The sequence below is a fragment of the Thamnophis elegans genome, chromosome 6, assembly GCF_009769535.1.
Source record: "Thamnophis elegans isolate rThaEle1 chromosome 6, rThaEle1.pri, whole genome shotgun sequence".
Taxonomy (NCBI): domain Eukaryota; kingdom Metazoa; phylum Chordata; class Lepidosauria; order Squamata; family Colubridae; genus Thamnophis; species Thamnophis elegans.
Genome location: NC_045546.1, coordinates 41,497,064 through 41,518,723, shown reverse-complemented (window position 1 = coordinate 41,518,723; position 21,660 = coordinate 41,497,064). Strand labels below are relative to the sequence as shown.

General features: G+C 32.1%; 1 protein-coding gene across 1 annotated transcript in view; it reads left to right on the top strand.

The window, feature by feature from the left end:
• The window catches only part of CADM2 (cell adhesion molecule 2), a 142,401-nt gene extending 139,452 nt beyond the window's left edge, over window positions 1-2,949 (top strand). Inside the window, exon 10 of the mRNA XM_032219799.1 lies at window positions 2,831-2,949. Coding sequence (XP_032075690.1) covers window positions 2,831-2,949 — 119 coding nt within the window. The remainder of the gene's footprint in view (window positions 1-2,830) is intronic.
• The last annotated feature ends 18,711 nt before the right edge of the window (window positions 2,950-21,660 follow it).

Genomic DNA, 21,660 nt, shown 5'->3' with positions numbered 1-21,660 from the left:
TTGTCTTTTCTTGGTTCCATGAAAACTCAGGTCTGATAAAGAAGCATTATAATTGTTTGTTTGTGGAAAGGTTCCTTGTTTTGATCCTTGTGGTGTCTGCAAAACCCATTAATTTTACAGATGGCTTATTTGTGGCAAAATAATATCTAGTAATTTGTCCAAGGTCATGCTGGAAGTCAGTGACTCAGAGGATCTGACAAGTGATATGGCAGTAGATATATTGGTTTGTGCAATGCAACAGACTTTCGTGTTTGTATAGTTACTTGTTTTCTTTAAGGAAGTTTATTAGATCAATCTTGTTTATAAAGTATATGAACATCCAAACACCCACTAACAATCATAAATTGGGGTCCTGAAATATGAGTTAAAAAACTCATAATGAGAAAAATACTGATTATTAAATTCCAACATCATTACACTTTTTAATGTTTCCAGAAAAATATACTATCATTCAGAGATATGTGAAAATGAATGAGTGAACTTGGTCAGTTCAGTCGATGGCTGGTTTAGTCAATTCTGACCATCAAGACAGTTCACTTAACTTTTATTTAGGTTGATCAAAGGATGCAATTTTTTGTAGTTTTATCTAAAAGTTAATTTACATCTTTTGATTTTTTTTCTCTCATTTAGATATTTAGGTTTTTCTTTTTATAACCATGGACGGAATGTCTCATACAAAATTCAACTAAACAGCTTTCAATTGCACTTTTTGTATGATTATAATAGATCTAGATCTCAATACTTACAATATGGTTTGAGGCTATTAATATTGTATCCCATTAATAACAACTTAAGAGTAAATTCATTTGAATGCTGGATAGTGATTTCCTTCTGTTATAGAACTGCATTATGGATTTTAGTGTATTTTATCTAACATTTTTAATGGAAGAATATAACAAAGGCAACATTGCTTTTCTTTCATGATAGTAATCCATTTAAATCAGTGAGACTTCTTTACAAGGGCATAAATTCAATTGGAAAACTTGAATGCAGCTTTTAATTCTTAATAAGCAAGTCAGACAAGTTTATAAATAACTTTTCACTTTTAAACAGCTAGCCTGAAATAAGAATCTCTTCCTTTTAATGGGTGGGAAGATGACAATTCCCTTAATTGCTGCAATGGTTCAAGAACAAAATGTTATTATTATTATTTTAGTTTGATTCTCTGCTTGTGAGATCATCATAAGGAATATCTTTGTCTTGGAAAAACTAATTTAGCTTAATATAGTTATACCAGCTTCAAGATGATGCCAAGTAGAAGTTTTTTCACTACAATTTCTATTATCCACAACTAAATGGGAATATTAGCTGCAGAATGATGAAAATTAATGTATACATTAATATCTCATCTGCTGTACGCAGCAGATTAGAGAAAGCTTTTTCAGAAAATATAATTCATCTTTTTTTCAAGGTTACTATTATTTATTTTTAACCTTCCCAAATTATACTATGTCTGTCATAAATACTAAAGCATTATTAGCACTTTATTCACTTCTCAAAGGTGGTTCACTGCTATAATATAAAAGTAGCCATGGCAAAGGCTGGTAAACAGGCATATAGATTTGTGAGTATAGTTTAAAGAGATCAAACATAATAGAAAATGTCTACTCCACATTCGGCTTCATGGATTTCGCTAAATCATAGTGTGATTTCTTTTGTTTTTACCACAGTGTGTCTAGGTGTAGTCAGTCAGCCTCATCCAAAAGCTGTGATATGTGTTCTCAAAGACTCTAATTACAATAAGATATATAGGGAGAAAGCAATTGTGATTACAATGTCTTATTTCTTCATTATTTAAATAATGATATATGATTTTTACTTTATGTGGATATATTTGCTATGTATTCTCCATGTCTAATTTCATCAGATATTAAGACTGTATTGGCATGTACAGTATGCATTAAATATCAGCTTGCAAAACTGAAATATTTAACTTAATTTCAAGTCTTTTTTCAAGAAACTTCCGATGCCTATTAAATATGTTATCAGATAGATATTTCTTTCTATCTGCATTATAAGTAGAAATATTCATGTCCTTTAGAATAAATATCTATTAAAATATTCCTGATTTTTTTTTGAAGTTTAGAATATTACTGAAGCTTTTGGCCTTTCCCATAAATTGAAGCTGACTTGTTTCAAACATCAATAAAAATAAATATGTAACTATTGTGCATGTATATGATAAACTGGCAATAAATCCACATAATAGAGATAGTTCTGCACAACAGAACAAGAGAGGTTACAGCAAGAGTGCAGGCAAATTTATCAATATACATATTTATCTAAAACATTTCCAATGAAATTGGCACTAAGAATAGGGCTAAAGTATAGCTGTTTTTAAAATGCATTAATCATTATGTGCAATTAACATTTTTAGTTGAAGGAATAAAAAGGCAAAAGTTCTAATTTTGAAATTGCAGGACAAGCTGATTGATTGATTTAAGGAGATGAAGAAATGTTTCATGTTTTGTATCACAATGCATCCAAGACTAATTAAGGCCTTTCTCCCAAAGCTTCTTGTTAATGAGTTTTTGTCAGCTTATAGTACAACAGACCTTTTCTGTGCAATTGATAGGTACTTATCAAGATAGCAGGACTGTAAAATTACTACTACTTTAACAAATACAAAAACCATGCATACTATTCAGATTCATGATAGAAAGGGTCATTACTGAATATTAGAAAAATTCATGGTGGAATGCTATATAGACTTAAACCTGGTTCACATCCAGACCAATTAATTTTCTGTTAGAAAATCCCCATCTCTAAAGCAATATCAAAATTTCCTGTATCTCTAACAATTGTCTTTTAATCACACTGTTTCCTACAGGAACATATTTAACAAATGAAGCTAAGGGAGCTGAAGATGCACCTGATGCGGATACAGCCATTATCAATGCAGAAGGCAGCCAAGTTAATGCAGAAGAGAAGAAAGAATATTTCATATAGATGCAGACTTAGATTCTTTGAACACCACTACTCACAAGGCTGACTCTTGGAGAAAACTGGCTCTCATCTTTCTGAATTAATTTATCATGTCTCGTTTCTACCCTTGTTAAAGTGCATAATTGCTCTCAGTTGCCAGTTTGTACCAACAATCAGCCATGAACATATTTTTTCTTTAATTATGATACCATTCATAATGCAGGACATTTCTTATTGCCTAATCATCGTATACATTGCTCTTTTAACATACAGTGCTTGAATATACAGCCTTAACAAATTTAATCATCATCTGTTCACATTTGGTTCTTCTACATTTTAAAGAAAGTGTTCCTTTTCTTTTAATATGGTCCTTACCTATATTGCATCAGACCATTTTCATAGCAAATGTTCTTAGGTGAGGACCTAAATGTACTTACATAAACCATTACAAGTAAGATTAGAGGTTTACAAAGAATGTTTTATATATCGTCTGTAATTCAAAATCAGCCGAGCATTGAAACATTATGCCCTAAGAAACACTAATGAAATCATTCCACTGTAATTTCTTGTGTGTTTGCAAATGACAGCAAAGGAGTATGTTCAGAACTTTTATTTAATGAAATACTGGTATTAAAAGCAACTTCTGGGTGGTAATCAACACCATACACTCCTGTCTACACAGAATCCAAGGTGGTGGATTATGTAGCTCCATTTTGAAAATGGTTGTCCAGCTCTTTTACTGCTCCTAGAATCGTAAAGACTTCCATATATATTTCTATAATTTGTATTCCTTTTAATTTATTTGCTTCATGTGGGTCTATCTGCCTACTCAAATTGAACATGTTCATGGGGCAAAACTGCAAGGCATTTTAATATCTGTATATAGTGCATATAATAAATCCAATTAAACATTATTTGATACATATTTAACTTTTGGGGCTGTAGGTAAGTCAGTCACAAGTAAGCATTTTCTAATGTCCATTATATCCCTTTAGATATAACTTAAATTAATATTCTGAGTAGATAACATGTATTAGTATTTTTGTCTGTATGTCCTAGCACTGTTCAGCAACAAATTTTTCTAGTTCCAGTTAATTTCTCTTTGTTATACAATGGAAGCACAATGTTATATGGAAAGGTAGTTTTAAGCTAACAACCAGTGCACAGCCTCAGGTTTTGTCTTACAACCACATTAATGATTAAATATTAAGTTACTAAAAAATTCAATATATAATTTGGCAGTTCCAGAGCTGCTTATCAATGTTGGATTTGCCAAACCCCAAACAGAAAATGTTACAACAGCTCTCTATGTTTTGTATATGGTAAATGACTAATCCTTTATATTAAATTTCTGTCTATGCATTTTGTGAGGTACAAACTTATGTCACGGTGAATGATCAAGAATATATGCCATGCTTTTAGCTCCACGGTAAAGATCTCGCTTTGATATTATGTTGAATGTGGGGCAAAAGGACAGACTAGAATAATAACATTTTTTAAAAAAAGGCTAATCCAAATAAGATATTCCTCTTCCAGACCAAAAAAGGCAACAAATAAATAAAAATCAATGAAAATAACCAGATAAGCTCTATTTCCTGGTTCCATGTAAACATAATTGACTAAAATTGTAGAAATTCTTATTTATCTCCTAAGCACTGTAAACTTTTTTAAAAAAATAAGATAAAAAGAGGAATACATTTCTATATAGAAACTATTACTGGTGAAGTCTAAAAGCATAATGGCCTATTGTAAAGAATTAAGTCCTGGGGTTTATTTTTTGTGTGGGGAATGGAAGGAGGGTGGGTAACATTTGAATATGGCATCATGTGTCACAGTCAATGGAAATCAAAGGTATTGTGTCAGATTATTTATCCGAAGGCTATACACCTTTTAAGGACAATAGTAGTTTTTAAATGTTTTGTTAGAAGGGGGAAAATTACTTTGTAATTTCAATGGGGAAAAAAAGAGGTGATGAGCGAGCGAGAGAGAGACCATCAATCAAGCAGCACTTTTTCAAAGTATACAGAACATAAATAATATGATGTGGTTGAGTGTTAACATCTAAAATCATATACAGTATGCTATTTTAAAGAAATACGTCTGCATTGATGTGATTGCATGCTTGTTTTTTACAGGTCATTCAAAATCTGTGGAAAAAATGCAATAATATGATAATCTAGTATGGTAATTTGAGAGAATCAGGTAGAAGTACTAGACACATTGAAGCTAGTATAGGTTTATAACATAGTCATGTTTTCAAAAACTGATTTATAGAACTAAGGTAAAGGCCAGCAATGCACTTAAACATGTGTTGAGGTGCCTTGCTGCATTAGGATTATGTTTAGTAAAATTATATTCCTACTGGTGTTATATTACACATTCATATGTTTTCTCAATTCTATTATGTTTAAATTATATAGAAATATTTACCTTCTTATTCATCCCTATGAAGTAGATTTCTTTAGACATCTTTCAATGTAAGCATTTCAAAATGTTTAGTCACTATAGGATACAGAAAACACTGGAATTCTGCAACAGAGATAGGAATTAGACTGTAAGTTTTGCTTGTAGTAGATTAAAAAAAATCTTTCCTTGCACATTGAGATGTACAGCAGGCTGAAAGGCAATGAGAAAGTCCACCAGAATGAAAAATCATTGTCTATCCTCACTTTCTAGCACCCAGTTAAACCAGATGCTCTCAGTCTTCTATTTGAGAGCAAAGGAAACTTTTGGAACAAAATACAAAATATACTTTATTTAAAATGATACATTCCATAAATGAGCAAACTTTAATTAAATGATTTTGGCCCTTAATATTTCCCCACTTTTCTCTGTTTTAATGTATTCAGTCCCATTTAGATAAAATAGCAATATTATATCAGATTATTTTCAAAAATAAAGCTGACACTTTTTCTTACCATTGTTTTATTTACAGCATGAAACCCAACTGAGTTTACTTATCCCATGTAAAAAATCTTATATTTGGAGCTATAATTATAGTAATGCTGCCTCATTTTAATCAGTGTCCTTCAATTGTGTTGATTTTGCACTAGCACGTGAGCAGATCCCAAATAATTCTGCTTCCTATTTCAGTGCCTTTTCTACCAGTACAGTTCAGAAAAACATGGGAAAAGCCAGGTAGTAAAAGGACATGTAGATTCCATGTGGCCACGGTATTTGCTCTTAGGTTTTCTCTTAGGTACTTGAGGTACTAAAGCTTCAATATAAACCTTTGTTTTCTTAACCAATTCCCTGGTTGCTGCATAGCAGAGTCATGTCAGGGTGATGGAAGCTGTAGACCAATCTATCTGGAAGACTCTACCAGTTAGAAGATGGCCTTTTCCAAACTGAATGTTCAGTGTAATAGGATGAATAAGAGGGACATATACATTTACAAGCTTTACCCATCCAGGGAGAAATGCTACTATTTATAGGAATAGTAATGGAAGGTGATTATATCATTCTAAATACACTTTGGGAACTCCAAGTTTAGATTACTATATTAGAATAAGATGCTAAAATTTTATGATAATCTAATTGCCTGCTTTATCATAGAAGACAGGTATAAATAATCATGATCTGAAGACAGCAACTAATGAAATTTGAACCAAGATAGTTGTCACTGAGAATGTATTTTGTCATCAATCCAGAACATCAAGTTGTTACTGATTACTATTGTTCTCTTTTGCAATCATCATAATTCTTTAAAAAAAAATAAAAGTAGAAGATGGCATCTCAGAATATATGGGTCCGTTATCTTTCATTCTGGAATGCCATTTGCAAATTTAATAGTATCTAACCTGAACCCTAACCATTTACCTGTTTTTCAGAGGGAAATCATCTTACACTGAAATTTCCTGTTATTAAAACCAAATGTGGAAAAATTATATTACCAATTATTCCAGTGAATTGGACATCTTGAGTTAATTATTCCCAATGTAGGCAACCTATTTGTGATGAATCTCTCAGTGCAAAGAAATAATGGGAGCTTATATAATGTTTTATTGTAAAAGCATTGCTTACTATGTATTCATACATACATTAGGCATTTTGATCATCACATACGTTACATGTGCTTCCATGTAACATTGCAGTTACTATGTAATTTAGTGCCACTTATTATAAAGTGTTACCAAGAGGAATATAAAACTCTTGCATTATTATTCCATTGAATAATGGCAATTCTAATCAACTGAAAACAAAATATGCAATTACAAGAATTATCATGGTCACACATGTTTTCTCCAAAATGTTCTTAAATCTTATCTTCTTAATCATTATAATGATTTATAATAAATGTGAACACATATAATAATAAATTAGCTACTAAGAAATTATGTGACTAAGCTTGAAATAGACATTATCCAAGTAATGCTTTGAATTAAGTGGCACAAAGTACATGCTAAAAACTATGCAAAATATAGGTGACTACAGTGTACTTACATGTAAGTATCTTATGCTTTCTCTGTATGGATATTGGAAACCCATGTATTTATAATATGAATTTTGATTATTTTATAAGGTGGAAGATGAAATCTTGCAGTTACAATCATTAATTATTACAATACATGAAAAACTGTCATCTTATGTATATTCCCCAATTCTTTAATTTACTATGAGTTATTTTTAAAACCTAAGCATCAATCCATTTGGTCTATTTCTTATTTGGGTATCATTGGGTTCCTTTCAAATACCTTTGAGCAAATACCTCTACCTGCTAATACATTTCTGCCAGAAAGGTCTCAGAACTGCTTAGAAATCTATATCTAACCCAAAACCTGGCAGTTTGTTCTTTTTGTCTTCCTTGAGGAACCTTGCATTCCTAGATGCTGAAATGTTGCCATTTGCTCTAGTATTTTAGTGTGAGCAGTGGAAAGACAGCCAAAGAAATATCCTGAACCCTATTTCACCGAAAATCTCACCTGGAATTTCTGCTGTTTATTTCCCAATAACCCCAGATAATCTTACATAGTGAGTACAAAATGCTTCCATCAAACAGCAGAGAATGCCTTTTCTCATTGTTATTTTTCCCCACAGATGTAAATTTATATAATATTGATCCTTTTAATTTCATCATTTTTTCTAACATGAGCTTCCAAAAGCATTTAAAGTAGTGAGATAACAACAAAAAATCACAGAGATAAATATTGTGAAAATGAATCTCACAAAGCTTCCAAACTTCAGCCATAGTGTCCTTCTCTGAAGCACTATCATTACTGCCCAAAGCACTGAATCACTGAATCTATTTTCTGTTGGTCATTTGTAATACATTCCTAAAATAAATCTGAGGTTTAAATTTATTATTATTACTATTAATAATGATAATAGTTTTTTAATTTGTTTTAAACTGTACTTTTGGCATCTTGAGATTCTTTAATCATTTGAAGATGTTGACTTTGTAGACATCAGGCTGCAGTAAGTGTATATGTATCTTCTATGCTTGTATGACATAATGACTAGGCTATAGTTTGTATAATGGAGATTTCTTACTGACTTACATGCTGAGGATCCCATATTGGGTTATCCAGGTATCGTAATCTTGGCATGAATCATTTGATGGCACTGATGCACTTTGCGTCTCCAGATTGCTCAAGAGGATTGCATTGAATCTCCTCACTTTTCACAATTAAGCCAACTGAGGTAATGCATTGTGCCATTGTCTTAAAAAAAATATTAATGTTATATTTGTTAAAACAATATCTTGTATACATAGTTCAACATATAATTTATTTGATTAAAATTATTTTATTTTCAGATAAGAGCTACTCAGCTAACAGCATTATGAAGCATTGCAAATTATGAATAAGCTGCTTTAAGGGTCAACACTCAAAGCTTAGGCTGCTATCTGCTAGTTTCCTCATTCTGATAATTACCTAATAATGGTAATGGAAGCTACTTCCAACAAAGATTATTCTAAATAAATAGCTTTTTATTTTTAAGGTTAATGGAATATTTTCTGCTGTAAGGAATTCTAGACAGGCAAGCAATTGCCCCACTGCCTTGTGGAGCTCTGAAAAATTAGGAAAAAGTAAAAAAAATAATCTTGTCTAGCAAATCACCTGCTTTTGGTTAATTCTAAACCAGGTACCAACCACAAGCTGTGTTACCCTAAATATGACTACACTAAAAAAAATGCTATAACTGGATGGTTTCAAATATTTCAAATATCATTAAGTTTCCTTTGTCAATTCCCTTTACAATGTTTCACTTAAGGATCCAGTTTAGCAAAATGTGTAGCTTTTCTGTCTCTTACAACATTTATAACCCATCTCCATATATGCAAACAACAAGTCTTCTATAGTTACATGCACTCAATTCATTGCTAAGTCAGACTAAACCTTGTTTGACTCTCTTCATTATACATATACCAAGTCCTGCATGAAAGTAGATAGTATAGATATATTCCTCAGACTAAGAATACATTATTAGAGCCACAGGTTCAGTTTTTGCTGCAGATATAATGTAAATCTTCCTAATGGCCAATTTTATCTTATTTATTATCCTATAGGAAAGAGGTAATTAGCAGCTGGATGCACAAATGCTTGGGCAAGCTAAGTGGAAAAAAGAAAGCTGAAAGGACATCAAAATGTTAAGTATGCTCAGTATGAAGTACATATCAATTATTCTCAAGAGATTGCAGTCCAATCTGCATTTGAACATGCAAACTCATCCCAAGTAATCAGTTTTTGTGCACCAATTCATTACTATAGTGTGCTTCATTTTGTACAGCATTTTCAGGACCCCAAAATGCGTATAAATGTTTTGGGAAAGGTAGGAATTATAATTCATAGGCATCTGGAACAAAAACAGGGTAGCAAAGAAACTCCAGAGAAATAAAGTAGTTTTCCGTATTTTAGAATAGATAAAATATGTAGTCATAATTATTCAATTGTTTACTTTAAAAATATCCCATAATTATTGGTACTGATGCTACAAAAGTCACTTGTCAAAACTATTTTTATCTCAAGGCTGTGATAGGTAACAATTGTTACATATGCATTTTGAGCATTATTTAGTTTTCAAAAATTATATGTGAAAATACACAGAACACAGCAAGAAAGACAAATTTTCTAATCCAATGTGCAGTGATTCGTGCAATAAACATATCTCCATATAATTTGCTTGCAAAGTATGCTCAAGAACCTGCATGAAAGAAGAGAATTCCTTATTGATACCACTGGTAGTTCTGGCCTCAATCCTTTAAGTTAGCTGAAGCCAACCTGGCAAATTCCGGTTGAATTTATTATAACACAGCTATAGAAACTTTTCAGATAAATAATTTTTACCTTTCTTTTTTTAGAATGTAGACAGACTGTCCAATTAATAGGCATTTTCATGAGGATCCAGAAATCAACTTTTTCCAAAAATATTTTATTTACAATCATTACTAATCACAAATGCACTATACATTAATATTTCTTTATAGTTTTTAACCTGAAAGGGTGTCTTAATTAGAAAAAAATATTTATAAAAGAATGATGCATCGAGAAGTAAAATATAGTATTTTTTTATTCTAGAAACATAGATAATCAAATTATACACTTTCTGTAAGCATCTGATTAATTTAGCAATAATATGTATATACTTTAATTATATTTTATACATTTTCTGCATTTCCATACTATAAAGTGCATGCATATATATACAGACAGGCCAAAGGGCTGCTTTCTTTTGAGACAATTTGTACAAATTCAGCAGATCCTCATTTTCTATAACCAGACTTACAATTTTATAGGTGAGAAAGCAGCACTATTAAAACAACTCCTCTATGCACTATATAGTTTCCCAGCATTTTCAATTCAAAATGCACTTTATAGTTTCACCAAAAGTTGGGATGTTCAAAGTCTTTTGCAATTATCTCTTCCTTCTTTCTTTCCTACTTCTTTCAATCTCTTCTTCTTAAAAAAACCCAAAACAAATCTGAAAAAAGTGTTTTATGAGTAAATAGGGTGGTGCTCATGAATTCCAATTGTCCCACTGAAATAGGTCCACAATTGCCAAGTTATAAAGTATTCCCCATTCATTTTATTTTTAGGCTTTCAACTTTGGGGGATCCACAAGTTTTCATTGTTATAACACATAAAATATTTTCTGTCCTATCTGGTACAGGACTGCTAGACCAACTCTTTCCCCAGGTTGGTAGCTAACCGAAAAGTGACTTCAGTGGCCTAAGAACTACAGTGTAACTGACATGCAATTTCAGCTATGTTTTGGACACTATATCACTTAATTCCATACAGAGGAATTAAGAATTCACTGACAATGGAAGCACAGTTTCTCATTATTTCATAATTTTTACTGAACAAAATGCATATTGTAATGTTAAGTACATGACACTTGCATGTTGCTGTGCCTATATACTTTCAGAGTTTTCAGTGTGTACTTTGTGGCGCTTAAAATGTCATGTACAATTTTTATCAACATTCTACAGGGTTCCCATTTGCACTTCATATTTCAGTAAAGTCGTCAGAGAATTGTCTGAATATTATTAAAATGAATAAAATTTCAATTTTAGTTATCTGTTGGACATTACTGAAGTGTCTATTCATTTAATACATTTTGGAATTCTTGACTTTAATATGGAATATTATCAGAACGCATATTGGCAAATGTGAGGAACACAAAATGTCTTGAATAAATATTAGCAAATATTAGAAAGATTGAACCTTTCCCAATAAAAATGTTTCAGGCATCTCTAATGAAGAAGTACTATGAAATGGCTTGTCCAATATACTTAACTAAGAGCCTTCTTGCATGTATTGAAATATCAATTGGATAATAATGCAAGAAGTGCAGGTCTGCCAAAATGGAGACTAAAAACAAAGATGATCCATCCACCCCCTCATCCATCCATCAGGAAGCAGATCAGGCCACAAAAAGTATGTCGTCTAGAGTTGCCTATTTCAGGTTTACGTAAGCAACTTCTGGTTTAATACAGAAGATTTTGTAGCTCTGCCAGCTCAACCAAGAGCAGGTGAAATATCACAGTTCTGGCCATGAATATATCTCATTCATATTAGTATATACTTTAAATTATAAATATGAAGCATGCAATAATTATAGCTTAACCTCAGAAGTGGAATATCCCAAGAATTCTGCCATAGACATTGGATAAATTTGATAGAATACTCTCTCTATATATATCTATATCTATCTATCTATCTATATATATATATATATATATAGTTTGTTAATTAGACTTATATACCGCTTCATATATATATATATCAAGGGATCACTAAACAAGAGGGATGTTGAGAAAACGGATGGATACATGCACACAGGCAAACTATGGTAATTTTAATTCCCTTCCAATATATTGAGAAAAAAATCTGGGGAAAGGCCCAAATAAAAGCTCCTTCTACAGCTTTGGATCTAAACTTAACCAGCACTAGAACTCTGAAACTAGAAGATATAGTATTTCATCAACAATATGTTAAATTAGAATACCAATCAGCTTATCAAAACAATATCAACAAATACAAAATCTGTGTAAAAGGCAATTGGGATTTATATACAGTATGTGCCCCATACAGCAGGTGTCCCCAACCACCAGTCCATAGACTGGCAGCGGTCCACCGTATGCCAGCAATTGGGTTATACAAACAAGTGAAGTTTCATCTGCGAGATGCAGGCAGCATGCAAAACCATGTACCTCCGGTCTGCGGAAAAATCTCCACTGAACCGGTTCCTGGTGCTCAAAAGGTTGGGGGCCACTGCCATTTTAAATAATATTCTAACTTTATTATATTGAGTGTGTATTATTAAATCTATGTTTTGCTTCCTTCAAAAAGAAAAAAGTGTAAAATGGGGAATAGGAATGTGTTGTATGCATTTTTTGGTGTCTCTGAGAATACATTATGCTATAACTGCCATAATTACTTCAAACAGTAATCATGGCAGCAGTGTGTGTGTGTGTATATATATATATATATATATATATATATATATATATATATATATATATATGTATGTATGTATGTATGTATGTATGTATGTATGTATGTATGTATATAAATAAATATTAAAAAGATCTAAGGTTTTGCAATCTAGCCAGTTTGCTGTTTGATGTTAATTTAGACTAATTTAAACTCTTAAAAACATTTCTAGAGTAACCCTGATTCCATTAATAGTTGGACAAATGTCTTGGGAGTACAATTCACAAAAGGACAAGTTTTCAGTCATGTACTAAAGTACCAGTTAGATTGGGTGATTGATTTTCATGGACAGAAATGTCATTGGACATTGATTTAGACACTAGACTAGCAACAACAATATTTAGATAACAACTCAGGCAGAAGTCACTAGGGTTTGTGGACTTTCTTGGGAAGCTTAATTAGGAGTTAAAATGGCATCTTCCAGGGAAATAGCTTGAAGTTGCCTCTCCTAGTTATCTCTGCATACCGTTCTTGTAGAACCAGCAGAAATTCCTTTTGAACTACAAAGAGGAAAAAAGGGTCAAAAGAGAAAGCTCCACTTCTCCAGTTTTGTTCTAATGTGGGTAAGATCACAGAATCGTACTGCTAGAAGAGAACTGGTCAATATTCTTTTAATGATATGGCGTTAACTTAGTATTTAAAATTTAGAACTAATTACTTAATTTATAGTATCAAAATTTGCTACTAACTATATTAGGAATTATTGTACTTTTTGGAAATGGTTATGATTATTATTATTAAGCTTCAATTTAATGAGGACTTAAAACTGCTTCTGTTTTCTCCTGAATTTAATCTCATGATTAAGGAGTTATAGCTACCTCATTTGCCTAAGAAATAAATATAACCAAAAGTGAATCTCACACAAAACCTTCTGTACTTGAAACCATAAGCAACTGTTTGGCTTTCCCACATGATACCCTATTCCTTAATAAACATCACAGGAAAATGAAGATCAAGAAAAGGAGTGATACCAATCCAGTTTAGTCTAACAATCTCACTTGTTCAACATATTGAACTGGATCATTTAAAAGTCCATTATATATTATGAACTCTGAAATAAAGTCATTTCTGGGCCAGGATTGACATCTAGATCCCCAAGAGTCCCTGATGTAATTTTTAGTTACCTACCTTAACTGATTCAGCTAAGTTGTAAAAAACCAAAAGTGAAATCAATTTGGTCTTTAACCTCTGGATACAGAAGGAAGAATTAGAGCAGCACTCCAAAAACAGGACTGTTCTAGGTACTCTATAGGATTTTGTTTTTCTATGTGTTTTTTTTTATTATTTTCTGCTCTTCCACTAAGGTGAAGGACATAGGACTTGAAACAAGAGCAGAGATATGATTAGTTACCTCTAAGTTATCACTAGTTGTACAAGGTAAGTCATTTGCCAATAAATTGTGGCAAATGTATTCAAGCTGTGATATATTAGTTTTTGCTTCTACATCTTATAAACTTTTCTGGTTTGCTTTCAATGCGTTATATTCCATGTTGTATGATCTACGTATAAATTGTACTTTGAAAAATACTTGTGAATTTCATAGATTACACTCTCTTGAAATGGAAAACACTGCATAAATAATTTAAGAGATATAAAATCTTATTTTTGCTTTATGCAAACCATCCATATTGTGCTCAATACAATTGTTTCATTTTTTTCAAGTCTATAAAACATAATCTCAAGGATCATTGCTTGGTGACTCCAATATTCATTCCTAAGATACTATCAACATGTTTTGATTGCAGCTTTAGGAAAGTGAATGCCTTACTGTGTAGGGCTGAATTCCTGAAATGTGACTTATTTGATAAATAGCAGACAATTCTACATAATATATTTTGGAAGGGCTAGTGGAAATGACCTACCTCTAAATAGCACATATTACATTTTAAAAGAAGAAAGAAAAGAAATACTGGGGAAATAAATAGTGGTGAGTTATCTTTTTTTTTTTTTACTTCTTCATTTTGTTGAAACAATTTTTATATTACAATTCATCCAATAACTAATAACAGAGAGATAAACAGTATACATCCACACATCATATATATATGCCTGTCAGTAAAAGTGTTATTCTTGAAGAAGTGGGTATTTTACATTCTGATTTCCTAACTATTCCACATTAAACATATTAGGGACAAGTCAATATTAATCTCAAAGATTAGAAATGGTATTCCTAGATATTTAAACGGAACCCAAATTTTCAGAACATTTACTCATTTCTGCCAAGACAGGACCTGCAATACATTGTGTCACATTGTGATGCTGGAGCAGTTTGATAGATTCTTCAATGATATGCAAATATGGTTTGAACACTAAGCTTGTCAACAACCCTAGGTACTCATGAGTCTATATATTCATTTATTATATACAAGCTGTAGCTTCCACAGTTTCAGTCCTCAGATGTACACAGAATAAGAGATTCTATCAGATGGAAAGAAATGATGACAGCTCAGTGCAAAGATTCACTAAACTTTCTCTGAAAGTCGAACCCCCACTAGAAAATTTCCAGAGAGACAGCCCATCACTGTTCGTGGCAGATTGTTTTATTCCTCGATAACCATTAATGTTAAGAATTTCTCCTACTTGTTTGAATTTTTGTTTGAAAAAATTCAATCTATATAACCTTGTCTGCTCTACTTTTAGTCATATCTTCCCTCAGACTCCTGCTTTGCCCACTATGCAAATCATGTCTTTTCAAGTGCTAAGGGGATCTTAAATTGCTCTGAGAATTGAAGGAAGATTTTAAAGTTAGTAAATCAGTAAAAGCCAATCTACAGCTTTCTATTATTCATTTGGATAGAACATATAGTCTATCCTCAAGAAACCTATCCAAACAGAGGTGTATGAAATCACCTTCCTGTGTAGATTTTTGCTGTTGAAAATTCATTTTTTTCCCAATTTAATAAAAAAATGAAACAATCTGTATTTAGGAAATAAATAACAAGTTCCGTATTAAAGAAATACTTTCCCTCTCCACACATACTTTTTTTTAACATGTTACCTTGTACTACATTCTGGGAAATTTCAAAAAGCAGAAGTTATTTGTAAAAAAAAATATCACTTCAATAAAATTATTGTAATCGTTACTATTTTTTTTAAAAAGTGGCATTATGAAATTTCCTTCTTAAATCTTTAAAATTTGTCCACCTCAAAAGTGCAGTGTTTTTAAGTTTTATTTTATTTTTATCTGCCTTTTGTTTATGTTAAAACATAGAATTTGTTTAAATGTTCAGTTACCGGTATATAAATTGTATTATTCAATTTATAATAAATATTCTAAAACAAACCTACTTGTAGAGTGAAATAAGGACAAAACAATGCTTATTTCAAAAATTAAAACTTCCAAATGTGGAAAAATAAAGACTAATGAGGGCTCAGAACAGAAGGGAAGGGAAACCTATAAATTAGATAGATCAGTCCAGGATCTTGTCAAACAAATGCCAGGAATAGATGGAAAACACCAGCTGATATAATTTATATTCAATTGCCACTATTTCAAACAATTTCTGAAATAAATAGCAAATATAAGAAAGTAATGTAGTCTGTTATACCTTCTTGTATTGGGATGGCAGGTCTATCCCTTCAGAATAAAAGTTTAAAACAGAGAAAATGTGAGATTAGCTTCCAATCTTATGATTTAGTTTCCTTAAAAATAATGGATTACTAAAGTCCAAATTTTCAATTTCATCAACATTGGTTATATGTTCATATGTAATGGTAAATTTGGCATATCAAGAGAAAAACACTGAACCCTTGGATTTTTTTAAGTATCTATAATTATAACATGCAAATATCTCCTTTTTCAGGTTTCTATCCTACGTACTTTTACTTAAGCGTCAGATATATCATTTTCTTCTGATCTTACACACGAAAAACACAATACTTTTGTTTACTTTTCACAATTAAATATTGTTAAATATTACATACCACATAGGTATTTTTTACATGTGTACATATATATACATACAATGTGATAATAATTCTTAATAAATTGTGTTTATAATGGACTATTTTAAGAGTTTAAATTATAAACTTATATGTCCCCAAAATAGACATAACTATTTTAAAGAAATGAAGATTACAAATCAATGGTCTCAGCATAGAAAAGCTAAAATACCACCCAATTCTTTCCCCTTGGTAGTCAAAGACTACAGCTTCAATCCTGGAAGTAAATAGATATAAACTCTTTCTCCATTTTCCCCTTTTAGCTTTAGAAACTCTAATTGTGATATATTTGAAGTTGCTTGAAAGCTGAAGATTATACAATCCAAATACCTGCACATCTCATTGGAAAAAGTGAAAAACAGATAAAATATTTTTCTGCAATACCTTATTTTATGTACATATTGGTTTAGCTACATCATTCTAGAACAGTGATGTGAATCTTTTGTCCACTGAGTGCCCAAATCGCACATGTATGAATGTGCATTCATATGCAGACATGTGCACACGCATGCACAGGAATGAGTGCATGTGCAGCAGAGACCAAAGACCAGCTGGTCAGTGGGAAGTGGGGCATCCCAATACTGATAGTGTGGCAAGAGATAAGATCTTTTTATTTTGTGAGCTTCTGTTTTGTCATTTGCAGAGAAACAGAAGCTCACAAAAGAAACGTCACAGAGATCTGACCTGGGGTGATGGCACACATGCCAACAGAGAGGGCTCTGTGTGCCACCTCTGGCACGTGTGCCATAGGTTTACCATCACCATTCTAGAAGATGACAGAATATTATGAAATTCAGTCTTATTATGTGATTTCAAGAAGAATCCTGTGTTCTGCAGAAATATTGTAGGTTACTTGCTATATAACACATTACTTTGTTCTTGAAGAGACATTCACTCTATAGTTCTCAAGGGCTGGTAATATCTCATTCATTACAGATATATTTTAATGGAATAATTTTTGAATTGTGCAAGATGGACCAGATAAGCAAGGCGTAAGAGTTGGGTGAGAAAGGCCTAATTTCACCAGATGGTTTTCTTGCTTCAATTTTCAGTCACTTTCTGCATTTTATTCCAGGTTCATTTCTTGCTCTGTAGTGTCTGCCGTTTGATCTCTCCCTGCTTGCTCACTTTACCTCCTTTTTGGTTCCACAGCAGCTAAACAGAATTTTATAATTCTTCATTTTCTTTCCCTTGCTGCAATTCCATTCTCTTATAGTTCATCCTTGTTCTGTTTCACTCCTTTTTGTTCTTTTCTATTGTTTCTGCTATAATCAGTTCTTTACCTTTCTTCAGCTTTCTCCTATTTAGATACTTGGAGGGCAGAGACAGGATTCTTTCTTCAAGAATTATCGTATTTTTTGCACTATAAGACACAGTGGACGATAAAACGGACATTAACTTTAGAGGAGGAAAACAAGAAAAGTAATTCTGCCTCTGCCTCCCATCATCCATCTGGTATTCATCTGGCTAGCATCCTTAGAGCAAACAGCCTGGTCAGCTTCAGCACATGGCTCATCAGGGCTCTGGTCCATTGTGCCCACCATCGATCAACTGAGCTGAGCTGCCACTGCCGCCGGGAAACACTGGAGCCTTTGCTGCCAAGCACCTGATCGACGGTTGGATTGGCTCCTGGAATACCACTGATCAGATGTTTTCGATAGTAGGGATCGCCACCACTGTCTATCACTGCCACTGCCTATCACCATCGATCGCTACTGTTTAGAACGTGAAGGCTCCAGAGTTCCCTGGTGGCAGCAAATTGCAGCGGTGACAGGCAGTGGTGGCAGTGACAGGTGACGGTGGTGGTGACAGGCAGCAGAGGTGAACAGTGCTGCCACACCAACCCCACATCCCCGCCACAATATTCCCTCTAAGATGCACAGACATTTCCACCCACTTTTGGATATGTGTGGAAAGTGTGTTTTATGGTGCTAAAAATATGGTAACTAAAACAAGAGAAGGATAATAATATACATCCATGTTTTATGCATCTGCAGCTCGTTATTAGCTGGAAAGTTGGAAGCAAAATTTAATATATTTGGTAAATTAAAGTAACATGTTGCATTTAAATTTTTTGCCTATAGTTTCTTGGTAAATAATTGTTGACACATGACCATTGTATTTTTTCTGTACTTTTCACATTGATGGTGTTTTTTTTACATTTAGTTCAGGGATGCTTTTGATTTTAAAACCAACAACTGTTTTGAATCAGATTGTGTGTATTGGTATTGGCATCCACACCAATTTTCTCAAACCTTGTGCAACTACAATGCTACTCTCCTTTCACAAGTTGTTCATAAAGATATTTTATATTGCGTGTCATTAATTTTAAAAATACTTGGATATCCACATATTTGACAATTTCAAAGCATTAAACATGGACCAATAGTTACACTTTTCTGTTTAATTTAAAATATTCTAGATGTTATATTGTCTAAATGATGCTATGATATTTTAAATAGTTAATTGAAACATTTAATAATTGCTTATTTCATCCTTGACTTTGCCCGTAAAGATACCATAAATAGATTAATTTCAAAATTAGTGACATTATTCTTTTACAGCAGGCACTAGATGTACTGTGACATCTTAAAGATTATTTTGTTTTTGCATGAGCATTTGTGGATCACGTCTGATGAAATGGATTGTTATTTATTTGAATGATTGTTTTATTGACTGATTCCTGCCTTCCTGCCTTCTTAGTAACTACTCAAGATGACTAAAATTAAATAAATCAATATTTTTCATAAACCTATACTACAACTTTCAGACCTCTAAGGTAGTAGATGCATTATATCATTTCTTAATATGTATTATAACATTTTAATCCATATAGGCTCAACTCAGGGTGGCAAACATACCTAATACCCTTTTATCTTCCTTAGAACAACAACGTTGTCAGCTGAATTGGGTTGAGAGAGAACTAGTGGCCCAAAATCATCCAGTTCACTTTCATGTCTAAGGAAAGTCTAGAAATCTAACAATTACACCAAATTTTCTCTCTTTAGTATTATTTATTAATTAATATATTAAGTAAGTAAATATTTAGTATTCTTATTCCTTTGAAAAACTTCTAAATTACTTGTAGAAATGCTTTTAAACTACATCTTTTCTCAATTTATAGAGATATTTAAAAAGTAATCCATAAAAATTTTATATTAGTAAATTGATTTTAACACTCCAAATATTTACAAGAAATTCTTTATACATAGATGCATGTTAAAATACACATTTTAAACAGTTTTTCAAATGCTTACTTTTCAGTAAAATATTATCCAGAAAATGCATCCACTAGGGAAAATGTTGATATTGGAGAAAAGTGTGTACAAAACTACATTTTAATATAGAAACACTGCTTGAAACATAAAGTATGCATAAGGAAAATGCAAACAAAATACATACATTTGGAAAAACATGGATGTAGGAATATGCGTACTTAACTCTTTTGTCCAAATACATAGATGGAAAAAATATTCAGTAAAAAAATACTTCTTTCACATCACTCATCTCGTAGAGTCAGACTTGTTTAATAGTTTCTTGTTAACTACAAAGAAGATAGGTTTAATATACTGGAGGAACTGTGAGGGAATTTCTAAGATTACTGGGTAAATTCAAGTAGCTGACATGAATATTCTTAAAAGTTCATTATAATATAAGGGGAAGGAGGAAATATTTATTCAAACTGTTAATTTGAACAAATTATGAAGCAATTGGATTTTTGCCAATTGTTAGATTTTTAGGCTGAAAAGTATTCTGTATTTCTGTCTGAATTCCTGAAGTAGGCATTGAATAAATATAATTAGATGAACAAAATAAATTGCAATACATAAAAATAATTATTAAAAATTAACATATAAAGACGCTTAGCACAAGTTCTTATAATCTGTATATTGTTGCATATTTTATGTTTGTTATGTACTATCATTGATAGCTACAAAAAATAGGCAATTTTTACAGATATACTTTCTAGCTGTATGTTAGTGCAAGCAACTTATAAATTTTACTCGCACAAATATGATTCTTAACTGTGCCATCCTTTTCAACTATGACTAATTTCATTAAAGACCTTAAAATAGTGATGGTTAGATAAGTTTCTCAATCGCATGATCTAATTCTCTCAAAGCTTGACTTTATAGATGCAATAAAAAGTAATGGTTGGGTTTTTTTTCATTTTGTTTTTATGTCCAAGGGAGTTAATCTATATTTACACTATTTTAAATAGCTCTATCAATTGTGTTCTTTCTTTGTTTCTTGTTAGAGAAAATCTACCTAGCTATCTGACTACTTACATACATAAAGGGAAAGGCCAACGAGGCAAATACTATTAATAAAAGCAGCAAGAAAAAAATAGAATAAAGTTTAATGGGCATCTCTGGTCAGGAGCTCAAAAGTTGTATATCCAGTCTTAGGAGAACAATTAAAATAGGATTGTAGTTTTTCAGGTCTCAAGAATGAAATGAAGAATGCTGCATAACATGAAAAGGAAAGGCCTAGGTTTTCAAGGAGGCTTTCCTTTTCCTGTAAGCAAATCAGTATAGTACTATACCTGTTCTTAGTGAGTTTTAATGAGGGATGAAACCTTTCTCTAGATTTTAACTTGTTAGTTGCACCGAGTAACTTGGTGAACGGACAGGTAGTTACAAAGGAAGGAAGGAAGGAAGGAAGGAAGGAAGGAAGGAAGGAAGGAAGGAAGGAAGGAAGGAAGGAAGGATTATTTGTGCATCCTACAAGGTACCTCAGAAGGTTGTGTGGAAATCCTAATATTTTGTTATAGACGTGGCTACATAAATAACATAAAATTAATACATTTATTTTCCAGATATTCCTTTCAAAGGCAGTTATCACAGTGAGGAAT